This window comes from Phanerochaete carnosa (genome assembly GCF_000300595.1).
Source record: "Phanerochaete carnosa HHB-10118-sp unplaced genomic scaffold PHACAscaffold_7, whole genome shotgun sequence".
Taxonomy (NCBI): Eukaryota; Fungi; Basidiomycota; class Agaricomycetes; order Polyporales; family Phanerochaetaceae; genus Phanerochaete; species Phanerochaete carnosa.
The window spans coordinates 2,787,350-2,813,896 of record NW_006767634.1 but is presented as its reverse complement, the minus strand read 5'-3'; the positions used below and the strand labels follow the sequence as shown (position 1 = coordinate 2,813,896).

General features: G+C 54.9%; 9 protein-coding genes across 9 annotated transcripts; 3 read left to right on the top strand and 6 right to left on the bottom strand.

The window, feature by feature from the left end:
- Positions 1 to 302: 302 nt before the first annotated feature.
- On the bottom strand, positions 303 to 1,718 carry PHACADRAFT_260304 (uncharacterized protein). Its single transcript, XM_007398400.1, has one exon. It carries the CDS (start codon positions 1,649 to 1,651, stop codon positions 779 to 781), a length of 873 nt encoding a protein of 290 aa, XP_007398462.1. The 5' UTR covers positions 1,652 to 1,718; the 3' UTR covers positions 303 to 778.
- Positions 1,719 to 2,561: 843 nt separating this feature from the next.
- PHACADRAFT_164077 (uncharacterized protein) lies at positions 2,562 to 3,626 on the bottom strand (the record flags this gene model as incomplete). The annotated part of the gene is made up of 3 exons (XM_007398399.1): positions 2,562 to 2,707; positions 2,766 to 3,398; positions 3,548 to 3,626. The coding sequence occupies 3 exons, from the start codon at positions 3,624 to 3,626 to the stop codon at positions 2,562 to 2,564; spliced, it is 858 nt and encodes a 285-aa protein (XP_007398461.1).
- A 1,105-nt stretch (positions 3,627 to 4,731) lies between these two features.
- Positions 4,732 to 5,248, bottom strand: PHACADRAFT_186350 (uncharacterized protein; the record flags this gene model as incomplete). The annotated part of the gene is made up of 1 exon (XM_007398398.1): positions 4,732 to 5,248. The coding sequence occupies one exon, from the start codon at positions 5,246 to 5,248 to the stop codon at positions 4,913 to 4,915; it is 336 nt and encodes a 111-aa protein (XP_007398460.1). The 3' UTR covers positions 4,732 to 4,912.
- A 3,887-nt stretch (positions 5,249 to 9,135) lies between these two features.
- Positions 9,136 to 15,037, bottom strand: PHACADRAFT_148574 (uncharacterized protein). The gene is made up of 9 exons (XM_007398397.1): positions 13,858 to 15,037; positions 13,319 to 13,808; positions 12,444 to 13,066; positions 12,075 to 12,288; positions 11,906 to 11,973; positions 10,413 to 11,848; positions 10,205 to 10,357; positions 9,947 to 10,152; positions 9,136 to 9,889 (listed from the first exon to the last, which is right to left on the bottom strand). Exons 6-9 carry the CDS (start codon positions 10,545 to 10,547, stop codon positions 9,553 to 9,555), a joined length of 831 nt encoding a protein of 276 aa, XP_007398459.1. The 5' UTR covers positions 10,548 to 11,848; positions 11,906 to 11,973; positions 12,075 to 12,288; positions 12,444 to 13,066; positions 13,319 to 13,808; positions 13,858 to 15,037; the 3' UTR covers positions 9,136 to 9,552.
- A 228-nt stretch (positions 15,038 to 15,265) lies between these two features.
- PHACADRAFT_260297 (uncharacterized protein) lies at positions 15,266 to 16,979 on the top strand. Its single transcript, XM_007398396.1, has 4 exons — positions 15,266 to 15,905; positions 15,958 to 16,104; positions 16,159 to 16,364; positions 16,417 to 16,979. The coding sequence occupies exons 1-4, from the start codon at positions 15,747 to 15,749 to the stop codon at positions 16,742 to 16,744; spliced, it is 840 nt and encodes a 279-aa protein (XP_007398458.1). The 5' UTR covers positions 15,266 to 15,746; the 3' UTR covers positions 16,745 to 16,979.
- A 25-nt stretch (positions 16,980 to 17,004) lies between these two features.
- PHACADRAFT_260296 (uncharacterized protein) lies at positions 17,005 to 18,125 on the bottom strand. The gene is made up of 4 exons (XM_007398395.1): positions 17,677 to 18,125; positions 17,559 to 17,623; positions 17,151 to 17,502; positions 17,005 to 17,101 (listed from the first exon to the last, which is right to left on the bottom strand). The coding sequence occupies exons 3-4, from the start codon at positions 17,451 to 17,453 to the stop codon at positions 17,012 to 17,014; spliced, it is 393 nt and encodes a 130-aa protein (XP_007398457.1). The 5' UTR covers positions 17,454 to 17,502; positions 17,559 to 17,623; positions 17,677 to 18,125; the 3' UTR covers positions 17,005 to 17,011.
- Positions 18,126 to 18,376: 251 nt separating this feature from the next.
- On the top strand, positions 18,377 to 21,442 carry PHACADRAFT_98431 (uncharacterized protein; the record flags this gene model as incomplete). The annotated part of the gene is made up of 11 exons (XM_007398394.1): positions 18,377 to 18,920; positions 18,975 to 19,162; positions 19,213 to 19,405; positions 19,443 to 19,534; positions 19,588 to 19,818; positions 19,875 to 19,935; positions 19,989 to 20,440; positions 20,496 to 20,608; positions 20,662 to 20,883; positions 20,962 to 21,121; positions 21,215 to 21,442. 11 exons carry the CDS (start codon positions 18,377 to 18,379, stop codon positions 21,440 to 21,442), a joined length of 2,484 nt encoding a protein of 827 aa, XP_007398456.1.
- Positions 21,443 to 21,526: 84 nt separating this feature from the next.
- PHACADRAFT_260290 (uncharacterized protein) lies at positions 21,527 to 23,301 on the bottom strand (the record flags this gene model as incomplete). Its single annotated transcript, XM_007398393.1, has 8 exons — positions 21,527 to 21,927; positions 21,986 to 22,041; positions 22,095 to 22,244; positions 22,297 to 22,439; positions 22,495 to 22,760; positions 22,812 to 22,886; positions 22,941 to 23,190; positions 23,249 to 23,301. Coding segments are annotated over 8 exons (1,318 nt in total), but the record flags the coding sequence as incomplete, so codon positions are not given.
- Positions 23,302 to 24,526: 1,225 nt separating this feature from the next.
- Positions 24,527 to 25,554, top strand: PHACADRAFT_260287 (uncharacterized protein). Its single transcript, XM_007398392.1, has 5 exons — positions 24,527 to 24,637; positions 24,692 to 24,850; positions 24,907 to 25,209; positions 25,269 to 25,340; positions 25,393 to 25,554. The coding sequence occupies exons 1-5, from the start codon at positions 24,582 to 24,584 to the stop codon at positions 25,466 to 25,468; spliced, it is 666 nt and encodes a 221-aa protein (XP_007398454.1). The 5' UTR covers positions 24,527 to 24,581; the 3' UTR covers positions 25,469 to 25,554.
- The last annotated feature ends 993 nt before the right edge of the window (positions 25,555 to 26,547 follow it).

The following is a 26,547-nucleotide window of genomic DNA, read 5'->3' as shown; positions in this document are numbered from 1 at the left end:
TGGACAGGAGCGCTCAGATTCTGCTGCAAACAGAATCTGGGTCACACGATTATCAAAATCCCGCAGATAGTGCCCAGGATGCTGTCCGCGGGGGCCCTGTGTAGGGAGACTACCCATTACCGCTGTCAGGAGCGCGACCCGCTCTGGACGGGGAATTCTCATTATCCATTGTTTAAATTCGTTTTTGCCGCAGGTGGCGTCATCCATGATTCATTGCTGACGTTTTTGCATCTCATTGCCGATTCGCGCGCGGTCTTGACGCTTGGGCCGCACGCTAAACAGAGCGACGCTTTCCACTCTTGACTGCCACCCACTCACCTTCACTCACGCACTGGCCAGCCTCCACAGCACGCTATCTTGAAAACCGAAGAGATCAATGTCAAAATAGTCACCTACCACGATAACGACGACGATGAGGTCAACTTGGCCAATCGCGTTGCATCTACCCTCTGCTGCAGTTCAGTTGCATTTTCGCTCAGGCACCATCCAGGACGTCGGTGTCGCAGGGCAGCCGCGGTTTTCCACGATCGTGTCAACGTCAGCTAACGAAGAGGCTCAGATACATGACACAGCTTGCAAATCATCATGCATCTCATGCAAAGGCTGGACCAAATTTGTTCGGGCTACGACAATACTCTTCCGGTATTTATTTATTTAAATATAATTTCTTTTCTATTAACGAGAAATATCAATCCCAGATATTCGTGTATGTAACGAGCTCACATCGTACGAAGATTCTCATCGCCCTCGCCACTCCAGCTTGTCCACCATTCGCTCATCAAATCGTTCTCTGCAAGCAGAAAAATAAGCTGTCGTCGCCGGCTGAACCAAACGCGAGGCATACCTTCTGAAGGTCCCAGCTGCTCAGCGCTTGGGCCAGACGTTCACGGTAGACCGCTTTGCACCCGTCGCATTGAATACTCGTTGCCACATTATCAAACGTCACCTCCATCGACGTCGTCGTTAGCTCTGTCATGAACGTCAGCATGACACAGGCACTGTATCTCGGCTTCGACTTACCGGGTCGTGCCTCCCATATGAGATACGCCGCGGCCAACATCCACGCCCGTGCCAGCCCGGCCTGCGACTCAGCGCTGCAGCAATCCATCGGCGGGTGACGGCTGGGCGGTCGGCGCAGGATCTTCTTCATGGCCTCCACGCGACGGGTCTGGAGCCCGAGTAGCCTGTGGAGGTACACGGGGCCCATACGCTGCGCACACTCCTCGGATATCGACGGCGGCGTGATGCCAAGCAGAAATCCGGACGCGTGCTCGGCAAGGTCGTAAAAGTTGAACTGTGCCGCGAGCGTGTAGATGAAGAGCGGGGCGCGGGGCGTGCGTGCGGCGAGGAGCGCAAAGAGCGGTGTCCCTAGCGCGGGGTGTACGTTCGGCTGCACGCCGTACGCATGCAGGCCTGCAACCGCGGCGCCGAGCATGTCATTTGTAGGGTTAAAATGGCCACAGGGAAGACCATAGACCGTATGCAGTATCACGTTAAGGACCTGCGAGTGCTCTCCCACGAGGAGCACTTGTGGCTGGTGCTCCGAATCGCCCTGGCGCATCCCGGGGAGCAGGTAGTTGAAGTTATTCTCGGACCGCCGGATAAGCAAGCCTGAGTGGACGTAGAAGAAGACAAAGTCCAAGGACAGCATGATTGTATCTGGGGTAACAGGAAGGATGCTGGAATTCGGGTGGAAGACGGCCGAGATCGTGACGGTCTGCCTTTCGTTCTCTGCATTATTCACTGCAGATGCTACTGAGGACTGCAGAGCTGGGCACGATCAGTGGTAGAAATTTGACAATGATAACGAGCCACGTACAGTCACGCTGCTTGTTGTCGCCGCAATGCGAGCGTCATCGCTTGCAGCTGGTGGTTCGGACATCATCATAGCCGTCTGAAACCTAAGAGTACGCTTAGTGCTAGCACTCAGCGCCGAATGTAGCTGTGGCTGCTGTACAGAATGGAAGGGAGGTCTATCTGCTGTCGAAGGTCGCCGGTGTGGTTTATATACGTCATCGAGAGGGCAACGTTTGCAGTCTACTCTGCGGGTATTTAACTACTTCGACGTATCTTAAATACGAACGAAAGGCGTAATTTGTGAATAAATGTGGGTAAACAACGTGAGCACAAGCTTGAAATTGGAAGAAAAACTTCAACATCTTGCACTGTCGGACACCTCGGGTGAGCAAGGTCTAGGTCCTAGGATCAAGCTCAAGGCTGGGGGCTACAAATGCGCCGGCGGGGCGCTAAATATAATAATGATGCGGACGGCGTCATACTCTCCCGGCTTACACATATCCCGCAGACTGACAACCCGTGCCCCGGCTGTGCATCCCGCGGGTCGACCTTCGCATACTTTGTCTCTACTACGGCTCACTCTCGTCCTTAGTTCCCCGGATATTGACGATGAATTTCTCTGCACCAGTACTGTTACATTCGGTGCGAAAGTCGTAGCAGCGAACTGGCAAGCGATGCCTCAACTCTGCTCACCGTCCAACATCCTCAAGCGACTACCGTCGAGAGAGGACTGAACACCAAGCAAGGATTCTCAAGAATTTCCTTCACTCTATCGCGTAGTCTTGGTCAAGTTCAAGCAATTGCGCCTGCAGCATTTGGAGACGTGCCCCTATCACGTCCTTGCAGCCGTTACATATCATCATACCCGGCAAGATTCCCACCTTCGCCATCACGGACTGGCTCGATGTATCTGTATGATGGATCGGTCAGCTCGACGATCCCCGGAGGTAGGGTAATCAAGGACGAACATCTGAACGGCTCACACGCAAAGTCTGACACGAGCAGCGTCCACGCATTCCGCATCGCCTGTTGGTCTAGTTCGGAGCAGTCGGGCATGGGCGGATGAGGCTCAGGCGGCGCACGCACGAGCCGCTTCACCATGTCCGCACGCCGCTCGAGCATGACAAGAAGTTTCTTGTAGTATAGTCCGCCCATGCGCTGCATCTGCGCGTCCGAGATGTCTGTGATCTCGAGGTTCTCCAGGTGCTTGGATATCGCCACGGCGAGGGGGTGGATGGCGTGCTCAGCAGCGAGCGTGTAGAACTCGAGCGGAGCGCGCGGTACGATGTTTAGCACGACGGCATAGGCAGGCATGGCGGGGGAGAGACACTGCTTCAGAGACAGCCCGTACTTGGGGAGAGCCTTGATGGCGGCGATGAGGGTATCAGCATCGGGCTGGTACGGTGCGCAGGAAATGGAGTATACTGTGTGAAGGACGACGTTGACGATAGCGGCCGGCTCTGACAGTGCGATAAGTCGATTGTCGCTGTTTTGGTCTCTCTTGGCCGACAAGATGGCACCGAACATGTTCATAGATTCGCTGAGGATAATGCGGGAATGGACATAGAAGTGTACACCATCCGATGAGACGAAGATGACATCTGGCGGACTGGGGATAATATTCGCGCGATGAGCGAAGGCGGTGGAGCAAGGCACGACAGGGAGGTTGGAGCTGGGATGCGGATCCAGTCCCTGATGAGCCAAACTAACATTGAGCTTCAGAGAACAAATGAGAAGCCACAGAGCGTACTGACAGGACCCAATGGCTGTAGAGGCCGCATAACTGAGACAGACAGTGCCTGCTGGGGCAAAGCGGCGATAGCTTGCATGGCGTGTCGAGTCGAGTCAATGTCGGCTATCCCACAAGGCTGATTACGAATGGAATGTCGGCCACACCGTGGTTGGTAGAGAATGGCGAGGGCGTGTAGACCACTAGAAAGCGGCTTTCTGACCTTGAGGAAGATCTTGGAGCCTAGGCCCAACCGGCCCAACTTAACGGCGCGTATCTTTGCATGCAACCTCCAGGTTGATGCACAGGGTAGGCTCAGCCTGCAAGAAACAAATTTGACAATGAAGAGGCTCACCGTTTAGGGGGAAAGAAAAACCATTTTGTTTGTATTACAGGGTTGCGAGCTGACGGTAAGGAGGAACGACGACCTGTGCCAAGGAGGTGAGCCCAAATCGAGCCGCGCCTGCCCAGAGCAGCCAAGCGCCGGCGCTATGCGGGAGGTCGAAACCTCGAGCAACCCCACCGCAGGGCACGCTTAGGCATGGCGGGTTCGCCAGAAAGTATAGTCTCTGTCTGCAGTCTCTGCCAGGCTGACCGCCTCTCGTGCGATTACTGACACATGCGTCACCAGAGGACGCAGGTATCAGTGCTTGAAGACGGCGACAACGGAGGCATTGCTCTCTGCTTCGTAGACGTTCGCATTAGCCGGGCCTATTTGACCTCTGAACTCGGGACGCCGTAAATCATGTTATGAGGCCACAACACTTGAGTCTGGTTTCCAGGGCGAATCTCGGTAAATCTCATCACTCGAGGCCGACGCTGAGCACTGAGAGCCACCGTATCATTCGCCCTTAGGCCGTTCTTCGAAGTAGGTCCTCTTCATGTGGAATGTGACGCAAAAGAAACACCAGCTGATGAGCGAGAATGTTCATTTCTAGCGGTTTGAGTATCGAAGATCATGGAGTCTGTGCTGGAGGAAGCCGCGTACGAGTTTGTTCAGAACAGCACTGCAAAAAGACAAGGCAACTCACAGCACTCATGTGTGTTCGGGCACTACGGAATATGACAGGATGGCCTCATGAATGAGCAGGTGGAGCCGTCCGGATCCTCTCTCGGACGATGTCGGTCGCAAGAGGACCTCGATCTAATAGCTTAAGTTATCATGTGGGCGGCATGATCATAAGCGCGCTCGCTCAACGACCTTCGGCGGCCAAGGGGAGCGGCAGGGGGAGGAGATCTGGCAGCTGCTCGGGTCAATGGGCGTCGCCCGTGACAGTGAGTAAGATAATTTATACATGCGGTCAGCTCAGCTCATTCATGAACTCAGCGAATGCCACCGACAGCATGTCTTCACAGTGGACGGTGCTGATGTTCGGCTTGATCGCCCTAGAATCTACCATGTGACTCTCCGCCACTCACATCCGGTCTCCGAAGGCCCTCGAGTTCCGGATCGAGCTTTTCAAGCCTTTTGCCAACGGCCTCGATGAAGTAGCCTGCGTTTTTCGAATCGTGCAGCCGTATGACTAAACTCAGGAAACGAGTGCTTTCCACAGTCCCCATTTTCGCGAGCCAGATAGGATTTCCTCCATCACGTGCGAGGTATGGAGGTGTAAAGGGCGTACCGAGCAATTCGCTCTGCGGCTGCGGGTCCGAAACGCTCTGCAGGGCGAGCATGGCTGCAACGACGACAGAGCAGGCGCTCGCACGCGGACAACAACGCATGTAGGATTTGGAGACCCATGAAGTGGCCTGAACGTGAGGGTACAGACGGTGACCAAGTTGGCAAAGCTAGATATGATGCCCGCGCTGAGGCTCACATCTTGGTCGCACAGCTGGGTGAGTTCGGTGGGTTTCAGGTCGGCTTCGAAGTCTCCCTCTGGTCGGACCCAGGCGACCCGCCACATATGCATCCTCATCGTCCATCACGCCCCCCCCCCCCCCCTGGTAGGCTTGGCTCTACGCCTCGGATGGCGGACGTGCCGTCCCTATTGTAAGCATAGCTCGTGATCGAGGCTCATCTCGGCGATGAAGACGAATTTATCGAAGGCATGTAGACGGCTGATAATCCGCCACAGGATACAGACGGAGGACACAGCCTTCAAGGTTGCCTGGTCTGCTCGGTCGCAGACGCGGCCAACAGCCTTGACGACCAGCTCTAGAAGAGAATGAAGGTCTACCATGATTGGCGACGTGGTGCAGCTCTCGAAATCGACTCATCGATGGTGGCCGGAGTGATGAAGAGAGGTGTGGCCAGGTACGTCGTCCAACTGCTGATCTAGGGAACATCGGGGAGACCTTTGGTCATGGAGCCCGGTTATGATGGCGACGTAGCCTTGGCCGATATGGGGAGGTGTGCTCTAGTCCAGGGGATGGCGACCAAGTTGACTTGGCGCAAGGACCTCAACGGGCAGTATAGAGACACATGACGTTCTACGTTATGTCGGCTTGCAAGATTTGTAGAAGAGGCGTGGTGGAAATAAGACGGTGAGTCGGCTGTCCATGATGGTGATGCTGAGGGTCGGAGGCGCAAGAGGAGCCGCTGATGTCGTCTGAGGAGTCTGAAATCCGAACTTGCATAGGGAGTCGTGGGAGAAGACGTGCGGGGGGGCCTGAGGAGATGTGGTGTAAAAGAACGTAAGGTAAATGGCGCACGCGCCGGGGAGGCGGAAATTCCAATCAGCCAATCCGTCACAGCAGCAACCACTATCCAGACAACAACGCGACGATCTCGCCTCAAGCCACATCCCGCGCTTATTTTCCTCTTTTCTAGGTCGCCAGACTCAGCCTACATGTTCTACTATCTTCGCCATGCTCTGGTCACCCCGTCCTAACTCTTACCATCGATATCCGAGTCTCCCAAAGGCCGCGTTATGAATTGATCGGCGGCGGGGGCGGAGAGGTGCGCACCAAGGACGTTCAGAGTGAAGCCGTACGTGCTGACTTATCCGGCCTCATGCATCAGCAGCGAGAGGTTTGTCATATTTACTGCTGTCTCCCAAGGCATCCGCCGGACAGTGTTCTTCCGCTGGGCTATAGCGGTACGAACTCGACATTGCACCGGTAGCAGCACGCCAGAGCGCAAACGCCGCAGCCCTGAATCGACATGGTCAACACGACCACAAACGCCGTCAGCACTGGTCGGTACGTCCCTTTTGCGAGCTTTTGACTCGCTTTCCCCGGTGGTATGCGAGCGACACGCTCTTTCCTACTCTCTGGGCATCGCTGACCCGTAGACGTACGAGCTGGGCGTATTGCAGACCCGAAGATGTCTCGCCCTCGCTGATGTTGATTCGCTTGCGGACCCGCGGCTCAGCTATCTGAACCCGAGTTGTGCTCACAGAATACTTTGCTCTTGAAACTATCTACATACTTTCTGCGATTACCCTGCGAGTGTCTCAGTTGTCGATATGTGCTTGAATCGAACCGCTTTTTCTATCCACTGTGACCGCAGGCGGCGCGTGTTCTCTTATCTGCTCCACAGTCCTGATGAGCGCTCCCGTTGTCGTCTTACCATGTCGAAAATATCTTTCTTGAAAAACACTCAGCGGACGGCCCTTAAGTTTTTTTGAAGATGACCAGAACCTCTACTCGTGTCAGATGTCCAACACTAGGCCGAGGCCGAGGTGGCTGTGGATGTCAGACACATACGTAGGGATAACATTGCAGACTCGGCCCTCATGTCGTATATCGGTTTCTGCGGAGCAGCTGACACCGCAGACCCAAGGAAGAGTACGTGGGATGATTTCCCTGCAGGTCAGAGGCAAAATGTCCTTCACAATATGCAGGGAAAGGCGTTTCAGATGGTGGACCCCTGTGGCACAAGTGTGGAGAGAAGACAGGCTGTCAATCGCCAAAGCTCTGCGAGATGCTCACTAAGCATATTCCCGATCTCTGATACGCCGTGACGACCTCGACTGCGCCGCTCTGCTTTCTCCTTGTTCTGAACCCGTTTAATGTGGTATCCCACGCGGTTGAATGAGATCTTCGAGGGCTATAGGGCCCGCTACCTGAATGCCGCAGGCAGCGAGAGGGGATTGGACAAGTGCAGATCATGCATATTTTTGCGGCAGGTCGACGAATCAGGAATGCATCAGAGAAGCTGGTGACCTAGAAACAGCGTATGTTTCGACCACGCCTGGCCGCCTAAGATGGCAAAGGACTCAACGGTGATTGTGCCGCCGGAAAAATGGAGACTAGGGGGCGGGGACAGGTACGGCGGGGACAGAGACGGTGGGGACAGAGACGGCGGGGACAGAGACGGCGGGTTTTACGATATGAGGATATAAACCGATAGGGAAAATAAAACAAAGGGACATAGGGAAGAGGCTGAAAAGCTGAAGAAAAACTCGAGGAATAAACGCACCCGACGAGTTTTATGCGAGCGGACACCATTAGCGCCGACGTCATTTCTGACGCGGACCATAGTATGCGCCTGGATCGTGTCATAACGACCGTCAGGCGCATCAAGCAGGACATCCCTGGGCAAGCCGACGCTCTTGCCAGCTCCACGAGTACGTCTATACAGACTCAACTTTATACACAGTCATGCAGAACTAGACAGGGATTGTAGCTCACCAGACTCGAAGTCTGCCACCTGCGCTCGCAAGGATGCTTGGGGTAGCTTGAGCGAAATCTATCGAACGGCAATAAGGCTGCATCACGTCGCTTTGAGCTGTAGGCTTTGTATTTGCGATTTGGCGACAAACGCACCTCGGGATATTTTCCGTGCACTCTGCCCAAGTTTCGGAAGTGTATATTGATCTGCCCCAACGTTGGAGACAGTCTAGTCTGGAAGTCTCAGAGCATCACTGCAGGACAATGACGGACCCCTGTCAGACTTCTCATTATGCCACTTGTGCCTACTGCTACCACAAGAGGGTCAGTTCGCTGCTCTGTGATGTCAATGGGGCAAGCTTGCTTGGTCAATTACCAGCCCTCGCCACCTAGAAGTCGACACCGTGTAATGTGCGATAAAAGAAGATAACCCACCAGTTTGTTGTTTGCACACGCTACATTTTTTTGGTCTTTCCGACTGTACGGCCTCACGTACGGCGTACAATCTGAGGCCTGAGGCTTTGTGGCGCCAGAAAGTGTCGCATGAACAAAAGACCGAGAAAACAAGATCTCGATCGCCCTTGCCGCCCTCATGTACTTCTCTAGACCTCATACAGAACCGACTTCAATGAAAAAGCGCGACAGGACTCTTTGATTCGCATTTTCGGCCGAAAGACGAGGGTCAATAAGTGAAGAGATAAGCAGAGGTCGAAATGTAGCCGTTAGTCTCAAGCAATCGTAACACTTCGCAAATTGCAACGTCGCTAGGGGCACGTGACCAGACAAGACGCGCGCCTTGTTCGCAATATTTTGTTCTACGAGATTTTTCAGACATCGTGCATCAATCGCGGGTCAGCATAATAAACACGGTCCCCAAATGAGGTGCTTAGGCACTATCGCGGTAGTCGAGCTTTCAACTGACACTGACTTCACTTACATCACTTCGACTGCACGGCGTCAGGTCTAATTTTGTACTCACCGCCTCACCGGAGATTGGCAGAGAGAAGCTAACAAGGAGCTATCGTTATGCCTGTAAGGCTTAACGACTGAAAATCCCATCAATCCCGCCAGAGCACGGGCCTGAGCCGACAAAGTACAGAATACTCCCACTGCCGTATTTCCCGATAAAACGGTAGATCAGCCAGTTTTATGATCCAATGGTAGATATGACAATTAAGCTCCAGAATGCAATTCCAGAAAGCCACAGGCCAAATTAATTACATTCCTATTAAAAAAGCGCTCTAGAAATGAAAAGCGGGGAGGGTTGGGGGTAGGGACGGTATTACACGGAGCAAAAAAAGAAGATAGTACAATATACCATCAGGTATTCGTGAGGAGACGTGAGAAAAAGTTTCGTAAAGAAGTTTCGTGAACTGCGTGGAATCGGAGTAGGAGAGCACAGGCGCGGGCTTTTACTTGTGTGCCCGTTGAGCCCGCGCCTTCATCTCCTACCACCCAACCACTCTCTCTGCTTAGACAGCACCGGCCTCCTGAGCCTTGGTCGGGCGCACCGGGGCGGCAACGGCATCGCTGTACTTGCCAGAAGCGAAGCCGAAGGACTCGTAGTCGACGGCGCGGAGTTGGAACAGGAAGAACGACAGGAAGACGGGGCCGGTGATGAGATCGAGGATACCGTACCAGATCATCTCGTCCGTCGGGGTGATGAGGTTGGAACCCTCAGAGCATGCCCAGCAGATGGGGTACGTAAGGAGCATGAAGGACACGTAGCCCGCGGAGAGCCAGTAGCCGGTCCTGAAGGCACCACCGCCGGGGGACGAAGTGCGCGGGCCGTTGACGAGCAGCGAGTACCTGAGTAGACATCCATTAATCTCGTGATGGAGCGGTAAACATGAAGCTAAAGCTTACCAGACGTAGAAGAGCGCAACGGTACCGAAGGTGAAGTAGGCCCACTTGTAGGTGCTGTGGACGAGGGAGCCAACCAAGCCGCAAATGACGACGACCTCCGACATGAAGAGCGTGGTGAGAATGTCGGAGACCGAGAGACCAGTCGTGAGGAGCAGCGACAGGAGGAGGAGCGGGAAGGTGATGAACCACTGGATGTACCTCACATACTGTGTACCAAATTAGAGCACTGCTTGCGCCACAACTTGCGAATTTACTTACCCAGATCTGGCGGGTTGCGGGAGCACCGGTCTCACGGAACTCAGTATCGATGCCGGCAGCACCGAGGTCAGAAGCCATGGAGAAGTAGGCGATGGACGTCGTAGTAAGGATGATGACCGCAAGGTTGTGGAACAGACGGGTACCGCGGGGACGCTGCAAAAGACGCTGTCAGCCCTCGACCTGTTGGTTGAGAGGGCTGAACACTTACAGTGAGGGTCAGACCGATGACCAACAGGAGCACCAAGGTGTTGAAGGAGAACATCGAGAACAGCCAGTCCGAAGCGTGGGTGGTGATGTGGAACACGGCATCGGGCGGGTTGAGGTCGAGAGCGTGGTTACCCATGGCTGTTTACTGCTACTCGGATGCACTAAGGAAGGTGGGACGAGGCGGTAACTCCGAAGAGAGCTGGGATGTGTTGGGTGAGCAGAACACTGGGGACTGACGAAGGGAGCAACAGACCTTTTATACACGGAGTAGGCAGCAGCCTCCATCCTTGCCGTCTCGCAGCTCGGATCGAAAGTTGCGAGCAAGAGAGGCCGCGGTCCCCCTACGTCCGCTGTGTTAGCGCATAGCGCTCTGCACACACATGCCGGACGCGTGTTGCGTCATGCGATAGATTTAGTCCGCTGGACGCCGGGGTGGGAACAAGAGTGGCTGTATCTGCTTATTATCGTCCTTGTCCGCTCTGTCGTCGGACGTCGGTCCACCGGTGGCCACGTTACGCGGGTTTTATTGGGCGCCACAAGGCTACCGCTTGACGACGCCTGCCCCTCGAAGGTGAAATTCGTAGTAAATCTGGAAGCAATGCAACATCGCATGGATTAGCCTGCAGCCCGTCGTGAGACGCCACGCCCAGCTGTGGGTAGCAAAAAACTAAAAGTGAGCTGCAGGGACGCGCAGAGGCGGGATTCTGCGGAGTACTCCGATCGTCCGAATGTCTAGCGCTTACATGAGGTCGAGAGCCAGTGCGCCCTAAGGGAGCTTGTATGAAACTCAATCAAGCTGCTCGGTCGTTCTAGCACGAGTGAGCATCCCAGTTGGACACATCTGACGTTAGATGGATCTGGGCTGACTCATCCCCGAGTCCAGAGGTTCTGGAGTTGCCCACGCGACGACTTCTCGAATACACTCGCGACGAGTACTGGGAATCGAGTCACATACGACGAAGAGGACTAGACCCGAGGTTAGCGCACGCTAGCGGCGGAGGCAAGTGAAAGGAACGTAACAGCAGACAAGGTCGGGGGCACCTAGAGTGGGACCAGCGTAACTAGAACACTTCGCGCCGTGATGGAAAGCGGTTATGGCGCACAAAGTGCGAGTCTGAATAGAAACACACCACAGCATCGCTAGCAGAGTTCGGGGGATCCTGGATTGATCAATACGACGGCTATGCACTTGGCGGTCTATTCTTGGGCTTTCCTGCTGTGCTCCGGAGGTCGTCCCGCCTGCTGAGCGGGGTGTCGGATCTGATGAGGGACAACAATAACACGATTACAGTGGTATACGACAGCACACAGCGAGGCGACAATGATGGTGAAACAGAAATCTGGGTCCAGAATGTATTCTAGCCAAGTCGGTCCGCGAAGTCTTGTGCAAATATGGAACGTGTTGGGTCTTCATTGACCCGCTCGTCCTTGAGCATGCTGGGTGGTGTCAGACGCGGATTAGTCCTCGCAATACGGGTAGGCGGGTCTGCTCACCGAGCATTGATACGGGGGTCATCACCCTCAACGCCAAGCGCGGCTTGCGGCGTCTTCGCCTCAACAACCTTTACACCAGCGGAAGTCAGCGAGGATCCGGCGGACTTTGCGAGGCAGGGTCGCAGGCCGCACGGGAGCAGCAAGTGATCCATGAGACTCAAGCACGCACATAGTGGTTATCGCAATGTGGGCAATATTCGTCACTGTCTTCGTAGCTTGCCATGTCTTTACGAAACGCCTTCTTGCATTTCTTGCACATGAAGGCCATCTCGGTCGTCTTGCGCAGGCGGTGGTCCTGACTTTCTGCGTGGCACTCCGCGCAATCGAACCACTGCTTGCAGCACGGTGCACGGATGGCTACCTGAGCGTTCAAAATGTGTTTGCTGGGATAGATAGGCATTGGTAAGATAGTTCAAAAGGGAACACGAGAAAGACTCCAGGGCCTGCTCGTTCCAGTCAGAGCTTCACAGCGCTCGCACAGTCGTGGTCGCCGGCTGAAACAGACCCTGGACCAGACAGCCTCAGACAGCCGACTGACCACATTGCAAGAATAGTAGAAAGAGTACGCAGATGGTCACCAGAGGGTTGAGTGCGGACGCGTGCGATGGGATGACGGTTGGGGAAGAGATTGGCGATCTCTCGCAGGCCTTGCCCATCTCGCACTTGCCGCTCACCACCACGTTCCCCACTCCCGTCGCATTTTTGCGCGGCCGGACGACCTGCAAAGCCAGTTCCCAGCACCGTTTGGCGAATACCCACGCCGTCGTTCTTGACGAAAGCGGCACGATGCACGCCTGATACGGCGGCGGTTGAGCTCATTTCTCTCTAACACGAGGCGCTGAGAAACGGCTGGCACTCGCCGTCGCCGCCATCTTGAACACCACCAAGATTCGCTCCTCTCACCGACGACGACGGCACCAGGCTGGTCAGAGGTATAGGCCGACGCACTCGGCAAGCGAATGGCGTGCAGCGCGACCCCGACGACGACGCTGTACACGTCTATCGCGAGCACTAGCATCAGCCACACTTTCTCAGCAAGCGTGACCACACTTCCGCCAGTGGTAACGACGTTCACGACTGAATCATGCTCAGCGACCGGGACGGACCCCCATGATACAGGCTGCGTGACTATAGAGGTGGCCGTGGTGAGCACCGTATTCGGTAAGTGCTCGCTCTCGCTTGTACACCCATCCCCCGACAATTCCGCGGCATAACAACACTGGCATCTGAGACGCTTTGTGGCATACACTCTGCATGCAGCCACCAACAAGAGCTCACGTCGACGACGGACGCTCTGAGTGGGAAAATCAACGTCGTCATCCCTGACGAGTCATGATCGCGCTTCTCCCGTTACGTGCCCTCGAAAGTCTGCTTTTTCCCGAAATTGTTAACGCCACTGCTTCTTGTTTGTAGCAGGAGGGCCCTCGACAATCCAGGTGCCACTAGCAGTTGTATATGAATTCACACAAGTGTCCCCGACCGCGACTCTCTTCGCGTCATGTTCAAGTCAGGAACTACCATCCGACGCCCCTTCATCAGCGTCCTCCACTACGTCTTCCACTGCTTCTACTGCCACGACAACGACCATTCAGCAGTCCGGTCCATCGTCTGTATCAGGCCCTTCAACATCAACGCCATTCTATACATCGCTTATAACTCCAGCGCCCTCGGTAATTGTGACCACGCAAACAACTACGCAGTCGGATGGGTCGGTTGTGTATGTTTTGACGACGTATACATCAACTTTGGCCCCTGTGTCAGCGCTATTTCCCAGCTCTAGTGTTGCTGGAGGTTTGAACTCGCATCATTCAACCAGCTCTAGCTTCATTGCTCCAGTGGTTGGCGGGATTCTGGGTGGCTTCTTCGGCTTGATAGCGATTGTAGTATTCATCTGGTGGTTATGGTACGTGAATATCGCCATATATACGCGCATATACTGATTCGTGGCGCAGGCGACGCAGAAGCTGCATATCACGACCTCCAACACCGGACCTTCCGTCGATGGCCTACAGAGACGGATCTAACCCGATGAGGCCAGAAGACAGCACCGAGCCAAAGCCATATCACTACGGTGGGCTCGGAAGTCGCAATTCGCGTGGTTCTTCCCGTCCAAACTCGCCGCAGGCCCGCTCCTCTACGTATTCGCAGAACAACCCACCAACGACACCGCACTCCATGAACCGCTCGAGTACGGGGCTGAGCTTCAACCAAAGCGGTGCGCCGACCCCCACCTTCTTTGCCACGACGGCGATCGCCCCAGGCCAGAGCCAGCCGAACTCGCGGTCATCGACGCCAGGGCACTTCCACTCGTCCTCTACGGTACCGTCCGCGTACATGCGTCAGTCCTGGCCACTTTATGCCAGCGACGGCGACGAATCCGACAGTGCGAGCTCACCGATCATGTTTGGCAAGCGCGAGCGGCGGCCGTCGCGGCTGTCGCTGACACTGTCGATGATGGACGGTACGCGCGAGAGCTGCGACGGCGGGGCCGGCCCCAGTGGGCAGAGCACGGCTGGGAGCGTAAAGAGCGGCGACATGAGCACGGAGATTCATGTGCCTGAGCGCTCGCGAAGCACGCTGTTTGTGGTGAACTCGGAAGAACCGAAACAGCCTGCGTTGGCGGTGCCGAGTACAAAGCAGGGCCAGAGTCAGTCCGGGCACAGCGACGAGGCGAGGAGCTTGTACGCGCGTGCTGGATAAGTATAGAACCATGATAGTTATTGCTGTGTTTATTCATATGGACTATCCCCCTCATTTGTCTTTCCATCTCTTTGCCTCTGTCTGCTGCAGTAACTTCATCTCAGTCATATTTAGCTCTATTCGTTGTCATACTTTCCTTGCAGTGAAACATGGACGCGTTCGTATATCCAGCACTCTTCTCCTGCTCACACTCTTCCTATCAATCAAAATAACAACTGCCACACATCATGCCCTTTGTTGTCCTAATATTGTACATCTATTTTTTCTCAAGCACCCCTAGACCTTAATAAAATTACACGACCCCGGCAGCCCCGCGACATCCATGTTGCGTTATGAGTAGCCTTGACGCATCCGATGTCGTCCTATTCCCGAAGGTATATATACTGTATCATCCCCGCCTCAGGCGTCATGTCGATTCTATCCTTCCTTCTTTCCTCCCTTTCTTTTTTACACCCATATCGCATATTGTACTGCACATTTGCTAACGAGCCGTTCCGCTCCTGAACGTTTGAACGTTGATCTTCAGAGCAATTCAGGCCCTTAGCGGGGTGATATGATCAACATGCGACGACGTCATGTAGGTCCAGGCACATGTGGTTGCATCTGTCCGGGTGAATGACGTATGGTTGTTGTACATAAAACACGGAGGAGGGATCCGAGAGCGGAATGTGAACAGCACGGTGAGCAAGACCACCGGGTGAGCCCGGTTTGCTGATCTCAGCGATAGAGCGTGCGGAGAGAGCCTGTGTCCTTGTCCGCAAGAATGACTTCTGTCATCGTTATCGTCCACGGGACGCCCGACGCTGCGTCGGCCGACCATGCGCATTGTGGGTAATAATTGCCCTCTGCCATTACTCGAGACGGCGCCTGGGATATTCGAGGACCGTGCGTGGCAGCCCAGGTCGCGCCGAATGACCTCAGCGCGTCGGGACTATGCCCGACTCACTGTACGAAACGTTCCGAACGCGGGGAGCGTGCCATGCTTGCCGGCATACCTACATATTTTAGGTGCATTGCACACTTCAAGCTTCTCCCCAGTCATTTCCCGTACACTCGCATAAGAGCTTTCTAGCACAGGTCGTAGACCTTGGCGCAACTTCACGTTTCCCTTCTACCTGCTCTTCCCTCTCGACACCCAGCCATGTTTGTTCCACAATGGATCGTGCGCAGGAACGATGCGCTTGGTTCGAATCCACCCGACGCGCAAGAGCACATCAGTGTTAATGCCTCCGACTGGCTTTGGGCTGCCTTCTCGTTCATCACCGTGTGCACGCTTGTGATGGCAGTCTTCACTCTCATAGTAAGCATCGCTCCGTCGTGCTCAAGCAACCCGAGACTGACGCTGCGCGCAGAGGCCACGGGGTAGACGGGTTTTCCACCAGATCGCATTCATGATCATGTTAACGACCTCCGTTGCCTACTTCTCCATGGCTTCCGACCTTGGCTCTACACCCGTCCTGACTGAGTTCCGCCCTCCCAACGTGACCCGCCAAGTATGGGTAAGTCGTTTCTGTAGGGTGATCACTCGAGCTGCCACTTACTCTGTGGTTTAGTACGTGCGGTACATCCAGTGGTTCATCACCCTCCCGCTGTTGTTGCTTGAACTCCTGCTCGCTACCGGACTGTCGCTCGGTGACATCGTCACGACCGCCTTTGTGAGCATGGTCCTCGTCGTCATGGGCCTTGTCGGGGCCCTTGTCCCGAGCACCTACAAGTGGGGCTACTACGTCTTCGGTGCTATCGCCCTCTTCTACATCTGGTGGGTCCCAGCCAGCATCATTTTCGTGAACGAAGAACTGATGTGCTCCAAGGTTCGTGCTCCTTTGGCAGGCACCCCGCTGTACGTTCGCCGAGGCAGGCACGCTCCGGAAGGGCTACATCCTCTCGTCGGCATACCTTGCATTCATGCTTATCACGTATCCCATCTGCTGGGCGTTGTCCGAGGGCTCGAACATCATCAGCCCGAGCTCGGAGATGATCTGGTACGGCATCCTCGACATCATCGCGGGACCTCTCTTCCTTTTCCTCTTCCTCTGGGAGCTCCGCGGCGTCGAGTACCATGTCTTCAGCTTCCACTCTGGCAAGTACACCTACGCCCACAGCAGCTCTGGGCGCCCGGAGAAGGCACCTATCGCTTAAAGCGCGTTCCCCCCCTTCAGTCACCGTTCATTCATGATTATATATGACCCATTCACGACCTTTTGACGGTGTATAACGACAAAAAGCACTCCATATTTCACATTTCTTCATCACGCTTTCGCGTTGCATTACGGTACCTAGATATCCCTAATACTCGCTCTAATATCGTGTATCCTACGACTTGTCTGTAACATATCACTTGTAGTCCTAGCATATAGCACGCTTTAATCGCGATCTTTGCAACCACGGCGCGAGGGAGTAATACACTCAGAAAGGCCCTTCGTCGAATGAAGTGCCATCCATGCGAACACCCATATTTTGCTTGACATCCATCCCGAGCAGCTTCATCTTACCCACCTGCGCAGTTCAGTTAGCCCAATACACCCACAATGGAAGCGGTACGCACTTCTACACGCTCTGCCTGCACCTTGCGGAGTTCCATGAGCTGCTCACGCGTCAGGAATGACTCGCCCCGCTCTTTGGGCTTACGACGGTGGGCGCCTTGAAGCGCGCGCATGTCCGCGTTGGGGTCGTACCCGTCGTCCGTCGGCGGAAGGAACTCGCCAGCGCGGAGCGCAGCCATGCGGGCCTCGTACGACGCAATGTTGTAGAACTTCTCATGCGAGAGCGTCGCGGTGTTGTAATCCTCGGTGAAGCGCGCGAATTCCTTTTTTGTTTGGTCCTTCGAGATGGTCTCCGGGTTGATCATGCGCTCCTCGACGAGCCAGGCACGGAATTCAGCTTCTTTGGTGTATAGGCTGGGTGATATGGATTAGCATGCTTCTCCAAGCGGCGGGAGATGGTGCAGGCGTACTCTGTCTCGCTGATGATGCCGTGTTTACCCCACTGTGCACCGACGGAATGGTCACTCTTCTTCTTCTGTAGATGCTATAGTATAAGGTAAAAGTAGCATACGGTGCACAACTGCGCACCTTCTTGTCCTTCTTCTCTTTCTTCCGCTCCTTTTTCTCCCTATCCTTGCTCCGGCTACGCTTCCGTTTGTGGTGCTTGTGCCCCCTCTTGTGCCGCCTACCATCCGACGAGCTTGACGAGCTGCTCGAAACAGAACGAGAGCGCGAGCGAGACCTCCTGCGGTCCTTGCGCTCGCTCCGGTGGCGTTCGCCGCTCGGAGAGTATGAGCGTGAACGTGAGGGCCTTCGCTGTCTTGAACGTGATGTTGAGCGACGCGGCGAGGGGGACCTTCGTCTGGGGCTGCGGGAGCGGCGGAACTCGCCCTCTTCTCTGTCTGCCCGAGAGCGTCGCTCTTCGCATCGGTCTAGACGTCCGTCCCGAGAGTGGTCCCGTCTGTCATGGCGATAACGCTCCCTGCTGCGACTTCGGTCTCTACGATCACGCCTGTCTTCTATCCTGCTTGACATAGCGTACGAGCAATTCTAGCGATGGTTAATTATGCAGTGGTTGGTGCAGAAAGCGGATGCACAGTACCGTCTGAGGTTCTGACGTGGGCGAAGTCGTACGTGGTTGAAGGGAACGTGGGGGATGAGCGCCACAAAGCTCCCGCGCTCTGAATCGGGCGCATCACCGGGCGCATCAAAGGATCACGTGAAGGAATACGCAGCGGCCAGTTTCTGATCTAACTGCACACGTCGACACCGACGTTCCCCGCCCGACATGGAGTTTCTCTCACAGACATATATTGCTTTGCGGGGCCCACAAGGCGCGCCACAGTCCCCGTCAGACACAATCGCACGGCTTAGTGATAGGCTGAGCCCGGCGACGCTCCTCGCAGACCGACGCGCAGCCGTACTCTCGCTCAAGGGCCTCTCGCGCGACTGGAGGGTCGAGATCGGCGAGCGTGCTCTTCCGGGTTTACTTGAAGTACTGCAGAACGATGCAGAGGTCGACGCGGACATCGGTAAGGCTGTCCTGGAGACGCTGAGCATCCTTTGCGAGGTCCACGAGGATGCGCCGGCGCAGGCCAAGGAGCTGAGCTTCAAGCACACGGACAAGGTTCTCGAGAACGACGCCGCAATTCACAAGCTCTTTGCGCTCCTTGCGGACCAGTCGTTCTACCTGCGTCTGGCGATCCTGCAATACCTGGTCATACTCCTACAGAACCGGAGGCAGGTCGTACAAAGCTCTTTCCTCAAGGCGCCAGTAGGACCGACGACTGTCATTGCCGTCTTGGATGAGAAGAGGGAAATTATACGTACAGGTGCGTGAGTCGTGAGCTGCGTATGTTCAGCTTCTGATACGGCTTTCTGCTCAGAGGCATTGACCATGCTACAGCTGCTACTTTCGCAAAACCCCGACATCCAAAAGATATTGGCGTTCGAAGGCGCATTCGAGAAGTTCTTTAGTATAGTCAACCAAGAAGGCGGAATAGAAGGTGGTGTGTCTGTCCGCGACGCACTGACTTGTGTGGACACCCTCCTGCGATACAACACCTCGAATCAGGTAGCGTTTATTCATGTCCTACCTCATGCACAGCTAACATTTCTTCCCAGAGCTACTTCCGCGAAACTTCATTGCCACCATTTCTGCCATCGATGCTGCTTTTCCCTCCGTCGCTCCCACCACACGAGCCTGCACCCCAGAACTTCGCGCTTCAGTTCTGGGATCCCCTACAGAAACGTGCGAACGCAGCGCTGGTCGTGGGTATCATGGGGATCCTCGTGAACTCGAAGGGTGGCAGCGTACGTCTTTCGCTTCTGCTCCCGAACATGCGACTTGATAGCCGATGCTCAGCCCGAAGAGACGTTCGCCTTCTGCCGCTGCTTCATCGAGCTTGGCCTGTCAAGCAATGCACCATCGTCACTTAAGACTCAGGTATGTGCCCTTCGCCTGTGAGATGTATAGCTGACTCAACCTTCGTGGGGTAGGTCCTTCATCTCCTTCCGGTGAATTTGAACATCCCTCTGCCATCCATGTCTATCACTCCATATATTCCTGTCCCCGAGTCAAATGGCGAGGAGTGGGATCGTCTCGAGCCGGCCTCTGCGCTTGATGCACTCGTAGATCTCGCGCTGCATGGCGAATTCAATGGTGTGCTTGGTGTCAAACGGACAAGGGACAGCATGGAGCTTCGCGGCGCAGCACTCGGTGTCTTCCAGGTAGGTTCGTGTAGTATATGTTTGTATCGTGCAGACTCTGACAGCGTGCACTCCAGAACTTCGTCCAGAGGGGTGACATTCGCGAGGCCATCGTGCAGGCTATGGTCCCACCGGAAGGTTGGAAAGCTGTCATACGGCGTCATCTACGAGGCTGATATACTTTGCAGGAGCCACCGAACGCCCGCCTATCACTCCTTTACTGCAGGCCTTGATAACACAGCCCACATCACCTCTGGATGTCGCCGCTGTCACGTCCACCCACTTCTCCACGCTACTCTTCGCTGACCTCATCCGCTTCTCGCCGCGCGCAAAAGCTCTCGCACGGAGCATCGTCCCCCAGCCTCCTGCGCAGGCCTCCGGCAACTTCTTCGTGCCAGCAGACGGCGGCGCACCGCCAGCGCCTGAGCCTGAGCCCGAAGAAGACGAGCAACAGGCGTTGCTGCAGATCCTCAGCGAGCACCTCTCGCTCGCACTACTGTCGCGCCGGCGCGCGGATACGTCCGAACGCGAGGCGCGAGAGTGGGATAGGCTGATCGTTGGGTACTTGTGTTTGCTCATACAGTGGCTCTGGGAGGATCCGCCATCAGTAAGAGGCTTTTTGGAGGCGGGTGCGCTTGGCATGGTCAGTGTCACGTCGTCTTGAGAGGTGGGGTCGTGGCTGATGTCAATATGTGTAGCTGGTGGAACCTATCAACCAGGCCCCCGAGGCAGATTCAATGATACCGGCGCTGTGTGCGTTCCTACTCGGTATATGCTACGAGTTCAATCGCGAACCGGGCGAGATCACACGGTGTGCCCCCTCATTTAATTTTCCTAGTCCCGGAAACTCACCGCAACGTGCAGGACAACGATATATCCCATCATGACCCGGCTCGGCATTGACCTCCTCGTAGGGCGCATCACGAACTTGCGAGATGACGACCGCTTCAAGGCAATCGGGCCTGACACGTTTGTGCTTTCATACCCCCACCAGGGCGGACATCCTGCGAACGGCGAGGGCGAAAAGGAAAGCGAGGTCTGGTTCGACTGGGCGTTTGCCGACTTCTGGAAGTCGAACTACTGTGCGTTTCCTCCTACCTCCCCTCCTAATTCCTTCTCTGTGGGGCTTCGTGCTGACTAAAAGGTGACAGACACGGTTCAGAGAGGCATCTCTGCGGACCCGAAGGCGCCACCGCCTTCTGCAGGTCAGAATACAGAGACGCTTGCACTCGTAGCGTCCCTCCGCGAGACGATAGCGCACCAGGCGCAGGAACTCGAGGCGCTGCAGAGACAGGCACAAGAGCTCGAGGCTTTGCGGAGCAAGGTTGGCGAGCTTTCCGCGCGGGCAGACGAGGTGTGCTCTCTTTGGACAGTCTATTCTGTGCGCGCGATACTGATCGATGTGCAGGCGGACAAGCTGCGCGCGGATCTCGACAGCACGCGGGCAGAGCTCGCAAGCACGCACGAACAGTTGCGTACGACTGAAGAGAAGTGCCAAGATGTTGAAAAGGAGCAGGAGGATCTGCTCGTGCTCCTCGACGAGCTCAATGGCAAGCGCAGGCGCGACAAGCAGCTGATGCGCACTGCGGGGATGGAAGTATCGGAGGATGAAGACGAAGGTGACGAGGAAGACGAGGAAGAGTAGAAGCATGGACTACGTATTTTATTTGGGCAATACAGTTGGGATTTCACAGCAATCATGAGCTTATATCGTGTCTCAAAAGCGTAGATTTTATTGCCCAGAAGTCCAACGCAGAAACGAGGCACGCTGTAAGACAGCCGAGAAATATCTAGCGGGCACCGTACTACCGCGTCTTCCTACTCTCGTCTTCCTCGCTGAGAATGACCTCACTCTCGAACTCGAACCTGCCGCTGTTCTGGAGACGCTTGACGAGGACGTCGCCGAGGGCGCTCGCAGGCGTGAGGACGCCACCCTCGCGCGCGACGTCGGGGAGCTCCGCGCGTGAGAGCAGGAGCGCGAGCGCGGCCTCAGATATCATGACGGCAGCGAGCCCGTAGCCTGGGTCGCCCCGCCCGCGAATGACGCTCCGAACGTGCGTGCGCGGCTTGTTGGGGACCGGCACAGAAGAGGTGACGTTCGTCACCTTGAGGAAACCACTCTGCAGTTGCCTAAAGCGCACGGTGCATTATTGGCCAGGCACGAATGTATAGGGGCACGGAGACTTACTGTTCAGAAGGCCCTTCGCCGGGCCCGGGGATGAGCATCTTGAACAGCCAGCGAAACTAAAAAGGGCATGTTAGAGGGAGTCGTGGGCTAGAGCATGAGGAGCACTCACTGGTGGAATCAGTACGCAGACAGCGGTGAATGCTAAGCTCAGGCTCAGTAGGACGGATGAAATCTTCCCTTTCTGGACCATGAATTCGTCGTACTTGAACTTCGGACCATACGTACGTGTGCGGGCTTCTGACGAGGTCGTCTCCAAAGCCTGCGCAATCGTCAGCCAGCATTTAGGTAAATGAACACACGAGACAATTTACCTGGAGCTCGTTGATACCCCATGTCCGCTGCACGATGGCGCGGTTCGTGCTAGCCATGAAGTACTTGCCGCCGTAAACTGGCGGGTTGGAGAATGGTAGGGTGTAGAACAGTTGGCGATGCTCATACTCTGGACCTTTGATAGCTAGGGATGTGAGAGCTGAGATGTCCTGTCAACACTGGTGGTTTGCTGAGCTTACCGGTACTCAAAGCCCAGTCCCGCAATGCCTCGCGGAGCTTCTGTAAAGGGACATCCTCGAACGCAGAGACGAAAGTCTGGAAGCTGCCGCTAGAGATGGTGCCCTTCAGCTTAAACGCCGTTATCGACGAGTCGATATTCGCTTCGGGCCCGGCGAGTGCTTTGAGGGTCTTGTTGCTCAAGTATACGCTCAGGTCGGACGGGACGGAATCAAAGCCGCAGGCCGGGATGATGACGGCGTGAGTCTTGGAAGCGAGGTAGTCGTATCTGGATCTGTTAGGGGAAGGATTGAAGAGGTACACACTAGGTGTCACTCACTCAAGGATGATGTCGTGTATCCAGTACGGTTCGCCAGAGAGGTCAACGTAGTGAATGCCGTGCCGTGCGCATGCCCTACAAAAGAGAGTTAGTCAAACGGAAAGTTCCACACATTTGACCCAGACGCACCTAACAACCGGAGTCCCCCACCGCCAGAACGGTCCAACCGCATTAATGACGACCTTTGCACGCTGAACAACACTATCCACCTCTTCTGAGTTGGCAACATCCACGTAGAACTCCTTGACATCGTTGCCCAAGGACAATTTCTTCTTCAAGTCAGCGAGTCTGCTCTTCGACCTCGCCGCAAGTCCGAGGGTGAACGAATGACGTTGTGGGTGTGAGGCGAGGTACTGGGCAATAAGTTGGCCAGTGCAACCTGGGGTTTGAAGCCTCTCAGTGGGTCTCAACACCAGGAATGTTGCTATGTCACGCACCTGTAGCTCCTAAAACAATTATATCGGCCATAAAGTTTGCAGAAACGATCATAGACGTAGCGTTGTTGGGTTCGCTCGCGTTAACGTCGTGTGCGTCTATGCCGCGGGCTGCAGCCTGCGAAGTGACGTCTTGATGCGTATCACGTGAGTGATGCGCCTCTTTTCCAATCTGGTGTTGCCCGAAACGGCGGATTCTATCGTTGACTCCCGCGGCCATATGTCTTCCACATGCCTATGCTAAATGCCAAAAAAGATTCTAAAATTGAACACTGGCAGAGCAGATGAAACGGCTGTCTGATTCTGAGACGCTACTAGTTGTCCAGGTTGTCGTATGCGCGCCGTACCTGCATGATCACCGACGTTCTCCCCACGCTCATTAACTACGCGCTCTCGGTCTTGGTAAGATTTATGCATTTATCCTCGGCATAGTAGCTTAGATCAACCTAACTAAAAGGTCTTGTGCAGGTACTGCAAGACTGCTTGCGCGATAGCTCGTGCGCGATGCGCGGTGTGCTCAGCGCTGAGTCACTGAGTCAGACCAAGAGCAGCATCACTCGCCCCTGAGGGCATGCGAGCGATGGTCGTGGATTAGCAAGCCTTTTGTCCCAAACCCGCGCAAGAGTGATCCCAGTCAGTGAACGTTGCGCAAGTATGGTCCCCAGCTACCGCAACATGGATCATGAGATACGCAGGGTGATTGCAACGCGATAAGCTGATGATACGATAGGAACTCCGGTGGCTACTGCTAACACCTTTGACAGAAGGCCCAGAAGTACTGCTACGGCGTATACGGACTGCGTTTCGGCATATCCCACGCCACGGGATCTCTCACACACTGAAAACGTTGGGCTGAGAAGCCATTTAGCACTGGTTCAAGGGCCGTGTGACTGCAGTTCCACAACAGAAGTACAGTAGGCCTTGTCATCTTGATCCAGGCCATATTTATACGCCTCGGGCAACCCCCTGGGGAATGTCTACAGGTTATTCACGTCGCTACGAGCTGTCGGATGCCACTTCTGGGATTAGTCGCTACTCTGGACGAGGTTTGAAGAACGTGACATCCAGACCAACGCACTCGCGGGCACCACGCACGCTGCGCCGAAGCCCAATGCTATCGGGGCTTCTCGAATCTTCTGACCCAGCCGTTGATGGAGTAACGGTGAGAGCCCCCATCGTAATTACACCCCAGTTCGGACTTAGGCATCCCACCAGGGTCCGGCGAAGGTACATAAGAGGTGGCAGTCGAGCACTTGGAAGACTCAGGAGCTCGAAGACCTCGCTATTGTCCTCACCAGCCCTTCTCACAAGTCGCAATACGCAATTTGCAACCAACATGTCGCATGGCAAGCAGTTCACTTTGTTCACACACAAAGGTGGCCCCAACGGCTGGTGCGTTTGACTATGCATCTTCTTCGCAGTATTATTCAACACTCAATTTTGTAGGAAGGTCGCCATTGTACTTGAGGAGCTCGGCTTGACCTATGAATCCATTTACCTCGACTTCCAGAAGGGCGACCACAAAGCTCCAGAGCACACTAAGCACAACCCAAACGGCCGTATCCCGACGATCATCGACCACAAGAATAACGACTTTACTCTCTGGTGCGTTTTCTACCTCGCTTCTTTCTATCCCAATCCAATACATCGACATAATTCAGGGAGTCCGACGCGATCATCGAGTACATCGTCCAGAAGTACGACACAGAGAAGAAGATCTCCGCAGCAACAGAGGAGGACCGCTTCAGACAGCTTCAGTGGCTCTTCTTCCAGGCCTCTGGCCAGGGCCCCTACTTCGGCCAGGCGGCCTGGTTTTCGTTCTTCCACCCGGAGAAAATCGCGAGCGCCCAGGAACGCTATAAGAACGAGGTCCAGCGTGTGCTTGGCGTCCTTGAGAGTGTGCTCTCCCAGCAGGAGTGGCTCGTCGGCGGCCGGTGCACCGTCTCCGACCTCTCATTTATTCCGTACGTGATTCTCTTTTGCACGTGGAACGAAGGACGCTGATGGACGAGGTTCACTTCAGATGGAACGACTTTGCCCTCAATGGCTTGCTCGAGGGTGTGGACATCGCTGAGAAGTTCCCCAGCGTCTCCAAGTATGCTTTCACTCATCTTCTGCTAAGTTCTATCCTAACTCCCCTCCCCCAGATGGCACGCGAAGATGGCAGAGAGGCCCACTGTCCAGAAGGTCCACGCGACTCAGGCTGAACTCAAGAAGTCCTAGAAATGTTTCTTTGCTACTTGTGGCCTCTTCTGCCAAATTTATCATTGTTTGTCAAGTCTGATAATAAATGCATCTTATGTTCGTCGCGCTAGGCGTTTTCGTCGGCTGCTCTGAGGCAATCGGGAGAGACTAAAGCTTTTTTGTGGTGTAATCCTCTGCGAGAATTACGAGGTTCTCACTGTGGTTTGACTTCGATGGTAGGACTCTTCCTCTTAGGATCATTCTCCCTTACTTTAGTTAAGTTGTCTGTGGCTCTTGAGATAGCCATATCATCTCTGAGTCCGACTCCCATGGTGCGTCGTACTGGTCAGGCTTACATGACACTTTCTGAGCAATTCATCGTAGCTACGCGGCGCGCAGGAGCCACGAACAATTTACTGACCTACACGACCTTCGGGAGACATGTTCAGCTTTCCCAGCGAGCTCTCTGCCCTGACTGCAACCCGCAGGCACTATTCACGTAAACATGCCCGACAAGCGAGTCACAAACCCATATGCCACTTTGAGGCGGAACCTGGTAGCGCTGCAGCACCTCGAGCATACGATGCCGCAGTTCAAGATATCACTCGATTCACTCAAATCACAATAATTAGCAGAGCAGGTCCTGACGGTCTCCAGGAGCGCATGTCGCAAATTGAGAATGCACTGCCGGCGCTCCTACGCGAGACGTGGGTGCAGACTGTCGCAATCGGGGCTTCCGCGGGATGCGCAGACGGCCACTGTGCAGCAGGTGTTTTGGGGCTGCAGCGCGGCGGTCTATTGCATGGTCTATTGCAATTCTTTTGTGGTCGAGAATGGATGGTTCTGACCATTGGCAGTTAGTATTATATTTACCGAGCAGCTACGTCTTCCGTGCACTCATGGTTTGTCTTCGGAGTGAAGCCAGGTTAAGGCCGATGTGGTGTGTTGGTTGGCGCCAACACGAGTGCCATGCTGTCGTCCTATGCTTGCTACCGGGAAACTGCTTTTTACGTCCATCTACGAGAGGTAATTAGTGGCCTCTGTTGATGAATCGACCTGTGTATTAATATTATTAATACTTAGCTTGAGCATGCCGTATCACCTGCATTTAGGCCCAG